General features: G+C 40.0%; 1 protein-coding gene across 1 annotated transcript; it reads left to right on the top strand.

Annotated features, from left to right (window-relative positions):
* The first annotated feature begins 2672 nt into the window (after positions 1 to 2672).
* LOC104425861 (cell division control protein 2 homolog) lies at positions 2673 to 8925 on the top strand. The gene is made up of 9 exons (XM_010038701.3): positions 2673 to 2831; positions 3400 to 3448; positions 3588 to 3772; positions 5186 to 5306; positions 5980 to 6153; positions 6769 to 6932; positions 7636 to 7723; positions 7811 to 7864; positions 8550 to 8925. The coding sequence occupies exons 2-9, from the start codon at positions 3440 to 3442 to the stop codon at positions 8637 to 8639; spliced, it is 885 nt and encodes a 294-aa protein (XP_010037003.1). The 5' UTR covers positions 2673 to 2831; positions 3400 to 3439; the 3' UTR covers positions 8640 to 8925.
* The last annotated feature ends 2167 nt before the right edge of the window (positions 8926 to 11092 follow it).

Here is an 11092-nt window from a genome sequence, read left to right as displayed (position 1 = left end):
ATGGGTCTTGTAGATCAATCATATTAGATTTAATACCACAAAAAATACAAAATTATGCTTAACACGATACAAATATGTTGAACTATTTTTTAGTACTGCATAGAATCCTAAACTTATGACATAAATACTCCAACTTTTTTTTTCATGTCATAAAAAACTTGAATTCGTATCAATGTAATAAATATATATTTGATGGAACTAAAATAAAATGTATACATGTCATCAAATTTATAAGTAATTGTGTCTAATTAGGTAAGTTTAAAATTTTTGGCTATACAAAAAAAGTTAATAATAGTTATGTTAGAGTGGGCATAATTTAGGATAATCGACAAACTTGTACTCTAGCAATCAGGAAGTGTGGACTTGATTCAAGCCATTAAGGGTGCGCATGACAACCATTTTGTTCCAAAAATTGTTTATGGAACATAAATAAATTTTTATATTTCTATTTCTAGAAGAGTTTCTAAGCAAAAATAACTGTTTGATAATGACACAAAATTTCTATTCTAAAAATAGAAATTCGTTTGATAACGATACAAAATTTATTCCTTTTGGATGGCGGTGGACCGGTGGATAGCGGTGACGTATAGCAGCGGCGACGGTGACGGCGGCCAACAACCTAGGCGAGGGCGGGGAGGCCGTGACTAGTGACGATTTGCGGCGACGGCAAGGGCGGCGGCGGGCGATGACCGGCGACGGTGGTCGCGAACGGATGAAAGATCGATTGACGAACGATGAAATTTTTTTTTTATTTCTCATAAATTTCTGTTCAAAAATAGAGAAATATAAAATTTATATTTCGATTTCTATTCTAAACCTCTATTCCATAAATAGAAAAACGAAATAAGTTTATCAAACGAATTTCTATTTCAGAAACAGGTCTGAAATAGCAAAATTAGTTCAAAAAATAGGCAGTTGACATGCATTTCCCTAAGTTCTTTATTTTTAGGCTCGAATTCCTACCAATTGCTTTTGTTTTTATTTTCTTTCACACTTAGTGAGGCCCCAAAAAAACACCTTTTTTAGCACGAAACAACGAAATTCTGCAGGATTCCAGGCATCGAGAAGAGACTCCTTTCTGTTTATATCGAATAATCTCCACTTACATTTCATATATGCCATCTCTCATTAAAGAAAACATCAGATTCGAGTCAATCGAATATCCTCGTTGGTGGGAAAAAAGGTGTAGCCCGCCGTCCGCCGATACGCCAACTTTAAATGTCGACAGCTACCGCATCACGGGACGTGATTCGCGGGTACGAAGGGGAGCCCAACATGTACGAGGGAGGACCGAAGGCATGAAAGCCGTCATGGAGCCATAATCCACCGTACACGGGGAAAAGCACGCACCCATCCAAGAGCGGATTAAAAATTGCACGACCTCATCGTGACGTCATAACTCCCACTTTCATTCGCCGTATTAGATATATGTCCTTTTATATTCGTTAGTACGGTGAAGTATAAGTGGAAAATAAATTTAAAAAAAGAGAAAGGAAAAAAGCACGTTTCTAAAGGCATCAATAGAGAAAGATTTTTTTTTCTATAAAAAAAAATACATCATTCATATAGTAGAATAATACTCAAGAGGTACATGTAAAAATTTATAGTATGACAAATCTCAAATAATTGCAAAACAAATCAAAAGCCTAGAAAATAAATAATAAAGCATAGTTTGTAACTAGAAATACACTCATGTATTAGGAGCAGATATAACATTGTAAACTTAAATTGCCATTTTTGAAGTCAATTTGATGGCCAAATATTTACTCTATTTTATCCATGTGAAATCCTAGATGAGGTCGAATTGAATCATCTCCGGTTGTGATAGCACATATGTAACATTTAGAAAGGTTATTCTATTAGTGATTCTTTCTATATTTAAGTTAGAGCATTCTCAAGAGCTAATTTTAAAGGCTCATCTATTTATAATCACTTAGATTGTTTACAAAAAATTGATGATTAAGAAGTATTTTCATCATTCACGGTAGTATATGGTCATAGATTATCATTGGTAATGAAATATATTTTTCATCAAATAATTAATTTCAAGCGATTATTTTTGAAAGTTTTTTCCAAATTATTTACTTTCACGCCCAAAAATGGCACTTCCACGACACAACGAAATAAATAGGGTGTGTATGATAAAATTTATATTTATCTATTTTTCTGTTTCTTTATTCCTGGGAACAGGTTTGGAATAGAAATCCATTTGATAACATAATTTGATTTTTTTATTTTCAGAACAAATTTTTATTATAGAAATAGATTTGAAGAAGAAATAAGAAGTTTAAATTTTTAACTTCTTCATTTCTGAAATAAAAATCAAGAAATCAATTTATGATCAGAAATCAATTTATGTTTCAGTAATTTTGTCATGTGCATCCATAATTAATTAGTGGAGTGGATTGAAATGCGAGAGCCTTTTGCTAAAATCGTTTTATACCGGTGTGAGAATTTCGAAATCACTACTGTCCCAAATGAATTAGGTGAAACCGTGTAAATAAATCTCCACGCCGTTCTTACGTGTCGTCACATCATTGGCCATTGGGAGTTGGACCTCAGTAAAAAAGAAAAAAGGCAGAAGACGCAACGGCAGTAGAACCATCGTTGACCGTAGTCCACCCAATAATTACCGCATCTCCACTCTCTCTCTCTCTCTCTCTCTCTCTCTCTGACTTGCAGGGCTCTCGAATAAAAAGAAGGCGAACAACAGCAGCAAAAAGCGAGCGAGTCCAATTCACTCCTCGCCAGCGCCAACGCCAACACCACCACCAGCGGCGGCAACAGCAGCAGCAGCAACAGCAACCGGCCGCCATTACTGCCCCCTCCAGGTACTCTCTCCTCCTCCCGAGAAAAGCCTCGCCGCTTCGCCTCTCCCGGCGATGCCTTTCCCGTCTTCCACTTCACCCGAGCGTATTCTCGCCGTCGCGCTCCCCGCCGACGACGGAATGCCGTCTACCGGCGGCGCCGAACGACGCGCTCGGGCTCCCGGCTCGCGGCCGAGGCGTTCCGATGCGGAAGCGTTCCGATCGATCTCTCGGCCGGATTGTCTCTTTGCTTGAGATCCGATCTACCTCCTTTCTTGCTCTCCGCAAGCTGCGAAAGCGTCGCGTTGCTTTGTTGCCTTAGTTCGGCCGGTTTTCTTGCGGAGCTTCTGTTATGAGCTGTTAGGCTAGTGTTTGACTGACTTTCTCGCGGTGTCGTGGTCGTCGATTGTCGCTTGGTATTGTCGTGCGATGAGAGGAAGAGGTTGATCGGAAGTACTAAGTACATTTGTGGATAAAGAGAGGAGAGCTGACGTATAGCTTCTATGTGGAATGCTGGTGCATAAGAGAATCTGCTTAGAGCTGATTTTGGTAGTATCGTTTCTAAGTATGTTTGTTTGTTTGCTATTATTAGGTTGCTGTTGCATTGCGCGGCATCTTTGAACTGGAGTTGAATGGATCAGGTATGCATGCTTAATTTTGTTCGATGCTTCTAATTTTGTCTATCCGATGCTGTTCCTCCTGCTTTTCTAGCTTTTTTTTTTTCAATCACTGGTTTTATAGTTATGCATGATGTATCTCCTTGGATTTTTTGTCTGACAGTATGAGAAGATCGAGAAGATCGGGGAAGGAACTTATGGCGTGGTCTATAAGGCTATTGATCGCTCCACCAATAAGACAATTGCTCTGAAGAAAATTCGTTTGGAACAGGAAGATGAAGGAGTTCCGAGTACTGCAATCAGAGAAATCTCTCTCTTGAAAGAAATGCAGCATGGAAACATTGTCAAGTATGTGATGTTCTCCTAGATGTTCTCTTATTTAAGTGACCATATAGATTTGTTGATTGGTTTTTTCCAGCATATGGAAACATATGCTGTACTTACATTTTTTCTTCATCAAATTGGAATGTATTTGATACTTGAAGACTGTCCTTTACCATTGTATTCCGAGGCATTCAGCATTGCATAATTGGGGTCGTTCTCAAATCAACCTCATTGGACTGCAGCTATAGCTGCTCTAGCATACTCCTTTGCCTTAAGTGCTTAACTCTGTGCTTTATTAGCCAGGAACTTTAAATCCTGTAGCCACCCTTTTTAACAGATTCACATCGTGTATCAAACAATATCAGTGGCTGAAAGCGAAATAAGCTCATGGATATATTTGCATAAAAAGAGCAATTCCACATGCAAGCAGCATCAAAGAAAATGGGATGTAATCCAAATCTTTGTTTCACCACTGGGTGTGGTGGCCTTTTATGAGGACTCCATTAATCATATGTCTAATTCCAATATTTGTGGGAGGGCCATCCTTTGAGTAAAACTTAGGGGTTGTGGGAGACATAGGGTAGAAGGATAAAATTCATCCATGCGAGTGCTTACTGCATCTCATTTCAGCAGGGTGTGACTCGGTCTTAAAGTGCTCATGGTGGCTATTAGCTTTCTTCTGGTTAACTTGGGAGGCGAGTATATTTCAAAATTCCCTTTTCTTAAAGAAGTTGATGCATACAACTGGCAATGATGATGTTAAAACTTGAAAATAAAAAAAGGAAAAAAAGGAAAGCTATGGGAGACCTGCTTTTCTCCTAGGAGTGTTTGGAGAGGTGACATGAACCAACTTAACTAGCCTTTTTCAGCTATTTTATTTCATTCTATCATATGTTCCCTTTCCTAGCACTGTCTCTTACGACTTCTCTTTGGTTTAAAGGATGTCTCTTACAATAAATATCAGGCCTGAAAAAAGGGATTTCATTAGACTGAGCATGCATTAGCTCTACATCCTCTGATGACATAACTGGCATTATCCTGTCTCTTACAGCTTCTCTTTGGTTTTAAGGAAGTTTCTTAAAATAAACATCAGGCCAAAAAAGAGGATTTCATTAGATGGAGCATGTATTAGCTCTACATCCTCTGATGACATAACTGGCATTATTCTGTCTAACATGTCTGACATGTAAAATTCATGCAATTTGGACGCTGCAAGTAATTACTTGCCGGTGCATGGTGCTGTCCATACCCATAAATTGATTCACTAGGTCGTGTTTCTGTAGTTCTGAATTTCGTAGAAAAGGAGACTGATCAATGCTCGTATATTAAAAAAGAAAAAAAAAAGATTTAGTTCATTTTAAATAATATGCAAGTTCTGTTTGAGATGTCTTTGTTATGGTTTAATCATATTATAGCTCATACACTTATGAGTGGCAGGTTGCAGGACGTAGTGCACAGTGAGAGGCGTCTATATCTAGTTTTTGAGTACTTGGACTTGGATTTGAAAAAGCACATGGATTCATGTCCAGAATTTTCTAAGGACACCCACACAATAAAAGTAAGTGAGCTCTCTTTCCCTCGTGGAGTTTATGCGTTGTGTCATTTTAATGGCGTCATAACCTTATTTGAGTTTTAATTTACAGAACAATATTGCGGTAACTTATCTTGGTTCTATCTGTTTGGATGTGCTATCTTCTGGATGGCAGAAGTCCATGCCTGTAATACTATGCTCAAGTGTGATCTCATTGAGACTTTTCAGAATACGTATTCTTGTTAAGATGATTGGACTGTCCTTTTCGGATTCGGATTGAATCATGGGTTAGTAAGAGATGAAAATGTCCCACCAAATAAGTGGACAATATCTAGAAGAATCATGCTCTTACTTCTTATAATCTTCTTACTTTGGCTCTTTATTTTATAACATGTCCACCATGTTCAATTCACGTGGCTGTAATGGGCAAAAATGAGGGTATAAATGTCAAATAGAGCCCAATAAGCTTAATGTGGCTCCGTTGTATATGGAGCGACCAATATTTGAAAACACTTGCATTCGATCCACAGTCCTCTTTGGATGAGGCAGATGACTTTTGGATCTTTGAGCTCTTCTTATTGATTTGCTTCATTTGTTGTTTCTATGCTTTACTCATTGTTTCTTCTGTCTATGTAGATCAGATTGAATTCTTAGTGTGATTGTTTACCATTTTCATAACATAGCAAATTTCTCCTTGCAGATGTTCCTTTATCAGATCCTGCGTGGCATTTCCTATTGCCATTCTCATAGAGTTTTACATCGAGATTTGAAGCCCCAGAATTTGCTGCTAGATCGTCGTACTAATTCATTGAAGCTAGCTGACTTTGGGCTGGCCAGGGCTTTTGGGATTCCTGTTAGGACATTTACCCATGAGGTATTTAAGTTGTTTTTCTGCCATGATTCAGTCACAAGTTCAGGACACTGCATGAACAGTATGATGCAATGTTTTTTAAATCATGGAGCATTGAAGATATCTGTATATTGTCTCCTCTTACTCAGCCAAGATATTGTGAGTAGTAGTTGTTCTGATGTTCTCTTGTCCATATTCATGTTGGGCTAGAAATTGCTTTGAAATCAGTTTCAGGGATCCTAATTTTTGATAAGTCTCCACCTACTCTCCTTCCTGCCAAAAACCGCACCGATGGTTTAGGAGAACATAATGATATTTTTGGTCAAAACGGGAAACTCAGCCTTATGGATTTTTATAGTAGCAATAATAGCACAGTCCCATGAATCTATAACCTTTGGAATCTGTGGTACCTTGTTAGGACATTCACAGCAGACTGAGGTTATATAGCCTAACCATTTTCACGAATAACTCTCCACTTATTTTCTGTAGGCCTTTCTTTCTTCCCAACTTGCTTTTCTTTTCTTCCATTCTTCTTTTTGCAATTGGATTAACAGTTAACCCACACAGAATGGAGCAAGCTTCTGTAAATGGTCACATCATGTTCATGGTTTATTTCAGTTTTGTTATTTTTCTCTGTAGGTGGTGACTTTATGGTATAGAGCTCCTGAGATACTCCTTGGATCCCGCCATTACTCAACGCCCGTTGACGTGTGGTCTGTGGGTTGTATATTTGCAGAGATGGTGAACCGGCGACCACTATTTCCTGGGGACTCTGAGATTGATGAATTGTTTAAGATTTTCAGGTGCTATAGTCTATCTAAGTCTCAGGCATCCTTTTCTCTACCCCTTTCTTTCTAGTCAGATCCTCTAGTTTGTCAAGTTGTGCTCTCTGCCACTGCTTGAAAGTAGCTCTTTGGTCAGAAATTAATCAGAAAGGTAGACAATGGGCACTTGATGTTTATGCATTTGAAGAGCATGCTTTTATAATGCACCTTAAAACAACTTTGCACATTGTTTTGTCATGAAATAAAGCGGAGATTGATTGGGCTAATTAGATCGCTTATTACAATTATTTTCAAAAATTTATCCAAAAGGTTAATAAATTGTAAATAGATGCCGCTAATGTTTGTCTTTTCCTAGTTAGCTTATAGCTAGCTTGCATCAATGTATATTTATTTTAGATTCTGACAACTGAGTCATGGCCCTAGAACACCTTAAAATATCTCCTCTTGTAAAGGTTAGCTCGGTTCAGTAATGCTGCAATACTTAGTCTTGCAGAATCATAGGATGCGTTATCACTGCTGTCCTCTTTCTAGTTCTACATTCTCCAAAATGCAGACTATCTTATTGACTAGAAAGTGGGAAGACCAAGTTAGTCATTAAGAAAATGCCATGAATTTCTTTTTCCTTTTCCTTTTGCCTATAGACTGAAACATTAACAGATTGTTAAGTCCATCAATTACTCATAGGTGCTATGTTTATTCCTTTTATTTTTCTTGGATGAAGAATAATGGGCACGCCAAATGAAGATTCATGGCCCGGAGTGACCTCTTTGCCTGATTTTAAATCAACCTTTCCTAAGTGGGCTTCACAGGTAGCTGGTCTTCTCTGCTGTAATCAGGGCAGATTATAAACTATCCATGTTATCTTAAAAATTAATATCATGCACTTTATCTTGCAGGACCTAAAAACTGTTACGCCAACTGTTGATCCAGCTGGCATCGATCTTCTTTCTGTAAGTCGACAAAATTCATGCATGTGTTCCAGAGCTTTTTAGTGATCCCCGCCAGGAATAGGAAGGAAAGCGTTATTTAGTTCTTAATCTCCATCAGGAAGATAATACATTTGAATGATCACATTTACAAGTTTTTCATTAGGAGGAAATCGACTTGCTAGAAATCCGCCTTTGTAGAAAAGAATGTTAGGCAAGCCAGCAGGGACTTCAACTGTAACATGGTTAAATGGCAAGATAAGTGAAGAAACAGGACTAGGTTGGGCCTTTTTTAAATCCTCAAGTCCTCAATTGACCAAAATATATCCTCAATCCCCAATTCACCAATGACCAAAGCGCCAAGTCCTGTTTCTGCAATTATCCTGTTAATGGCTCAAACATTAGACTTAATTCAGAATGAATAACACCCTGCTTTTGCAAAGATGGGTCAAAAAATATTCTGTGGATGTCTGATTTCGTTCCTTAATAGGCAAGTGATCTTACACCATTGACCTTATTTTATGTGTTGCTATCTTTATATCAGTGAACTTGTAAAAACTGGTAATGGACCATCCTCTACTGAAAATTTATAGACAAGGGTGGAGATCATGTCTCCTTTGTTGCCCTGAACCAAAGGAACATAATGTATGAAGTGATATTAAATTGCCAATAGAGCATTCTTATTACTGATGCAATTGCTGGATTCCAGAAAATGCTGTGCATGGATCCTAGAAGAAGAATAACTGCCAAGGTCGCTCTTGAGCACGAATACTTCAAGGACGTCGGTGTTATACCGTGAATATCATTGCCTTACTTACTCGGTGAGACATGTCTATATGGAGTTTGTAGCATATTAATGGGTTTTGATTGTGTGAAATGTGAATCTTTTCAATTCTTAACCGCATCTTCTTTCTCGAGTCAAATACAAGTCCTGTTGAACTGGATTTTGGATGTTTTAGCCAGCAAAGTTGATCTCTTATCTCTTCGGGTCCAACTTACCTCATGGACTCCTTTCGTTTCTTTTTGTTGCCGTTATTTTGTCTGAGATTTCCATTCTGAAAGGGAAAAATGCAGATTTGTTTTCATCTGTTCTTTCATGTAGTGTGTGATTACAGCAGAGCTTCTAAAGGAGAACGTAAGGCCTGCTTATTACCAAAACATGAAACAAAACTCAAGGTACTGCATGCCTTATATTTGCAGTCTGTAAACTGTTAGTGTTCTTGAAACGACCAAAGGAATGGAAGCCAACTAGAGATCGGCGACTTCAGCCCAAAAGAAGTGTCAAGCACATCCATTCAATCGTCATATTAATACGTCATACAGTATCTAAGGGGGAATGCCGTATGACCTACAAATGAGAGTGCTAAATCCTATTTATATAATGGCGTCATTAGACTAATTGATGAATTATATGAATTCATCAACTTAATCATTGGTTTTAAGTAATAGACAAAAGAAATGGCATCATTTAACGAAGAATGTCTAGTACCGTGGTCAGTTTCCCCTTGCATTGCTCGTAAATAAAATAGCAACCATTGTGCTTAGAGTCTCCAGCCTAACGCGTATCATGATTTGACTCTGCAAAGCCCAGCAGGTCACCGTTGCCCTCTCTGCCTCGATCATCCTACCCTCCCACTCTCCTCCTTGGATCCATTAGAACCAATTATCACCTTAGAGAGATGACTAGGCTCGGCTATGACTCACACATCCACCACCCGGGCCACCCTCACCGACTCGAGCTCTCCGATGTCTTGAACTCGCTGAGGCATGCTGCCACCCTCTGCCCACTGTGCTGAGGTTGCAAGTGCCAGGCCTCAGGACACATCTACTCATGAAGCCTCTCAAGTTCGTTATCCGTGCACCATGCGCCCATATGCCACCCCTCATCGCCCATCTGAGCCACAAAAAGCACCCTCTGAAGCTCCTCACCGGCCCGCTTATGCCTGCAGCTGGTTCAACTGTGATGGGTGCGGCCCACAAGGTCGTGGCTTCAGCTACCACTGCGCCGAGTGCAGCTTCGATCTCCACATAGTCTGTGCATCAAAGCCCTTGCAAATCCGCCACCAGTCTCACTGTCACGACCTCAATCTTGCTTTTAACAGTCTGTACGAGACAAGAGGGTTTAATTGCGACGTCTGTCGTGCCGCAGGGGGTAATCACTGGATACATCGCTGCAGTTACTGTAATTTTGACGTGCATATAGAATGTGCCGTTGTCACTAGGGCCAGGCCTGTTCGGGTGGTACCACCAGCACCTCAACAGGCATCATACACGGTGGCCGCACAGCCGGTTTACATTTCTTCGGGATTGAATCATCGGCGCCAACATCAAGCTCACCTGTTTTAAGGCATAGAAACATGCAGGGAGTTCTATATAACCCCAGTGGTATGAATATAGAGAGTTCTCATCAAGCGCTAGCGCAACCCATGATGAGACCATCGGCTACCGGGGTCAGAGCTTTTTCCATGGTGGCAGCGGCCGAGCATGGTTCGGTTGAGCAAGTCACTCAACGGTTCGGTCAGAACCTTGCTCAAAACGCAATGGGCAGCGGCAGCAGCGGCGGCATCCTTGATTTTTCTTCTTTTTGGACTCTGGATAAGTTGTACACGGCATAAGCCGGATGCCAACTGATTGCCGGTTGACTTGGATCGACCTTAAAAAAAAAAAAAGGAAAAAAAGAAAAGAAAAGGGAGTAGGTTCTGCCTCTATATTATGTGTTTGGAGGTCCATCTTCTAACGTGGTTGATGTGTACTTACTAAAAGAGCAAAGACTGCTGTGATTCTTCCTTATTTAGATGAACGCGACCTTAGAGTTTGCAAGTGTCCTCAGTAATTCCTTTTCCTTGACAACCACTCAGGCCAAACCTTAGTCCATTGCGCTATCTTGTTTAAGTTCCATTCCGTCCTCAGGTTCGTTGTGCTGCCAAGAAAGGCCCAACTGGGTGCGATTATACCAGCACTAATGCACCAGATTCCATCAGAACTCCGAATTTAAGTGTGAAACCACTGGGGGTTCGCCCCAGTGGCTTTCAACTTGGAAGGAGGAGGTTGGGGGTTCAAATCCCTACGTTCTCAGGGGGGATTGGGATGGGGACGATTTCATTTCAGGAGTGGGTTTCGACTCCCACGCCCTACAAGTAGGCAAGGGCAAAAGTCTGAGAGTGAGTGTTAGAGTAGGAATAGAGTAAGACCGACCCAACAAAAAAAGGCCCAACTCGCTAGACACCTATGCGATACAAGCGTCAAGGAGCG

The sequence above is a fragment of the Eucalyptus grandis genome, chromosome 11 (assembly GCF_016545825.1).
Source record: "Eucalyptus grandis isolate ANBG69807.140 chromosome 11, ASM1654582v1, whole genome shotgun sequence".
Classification (NCBI taxonomy): Eukaryota; Viridiplantae; Streptophyta; class Magnoliopsida; order Myrtales; family Myrtaceae; genus Eucalyptus; species Eucalyptus grandis.
Note: the sequence above shows the minus strand (reverse complement) of the source record. Positions and strands in the feature narration are given on the sequence as shown.

Excerpts from the sequence above, each read along its gene's own strand:
- LOC104425861 (XM_010038701.3), top strand. Across the intron at positions 5,307-5,979 it reads AGGACACCCACACAATAAAA|ATGTTCCTTTATCAGATCCT; the intron begins GTAAGTGAGCTC and ends TTCTCCTTGCAG. Across the intron at positions 6,933-7,635 it reads GAATTGTTTAAGATTTTCAG|AATAATGGGCACGCCAAATG; the intron begins GTGCTATAGTCT and ends TCTTGGATGAAG.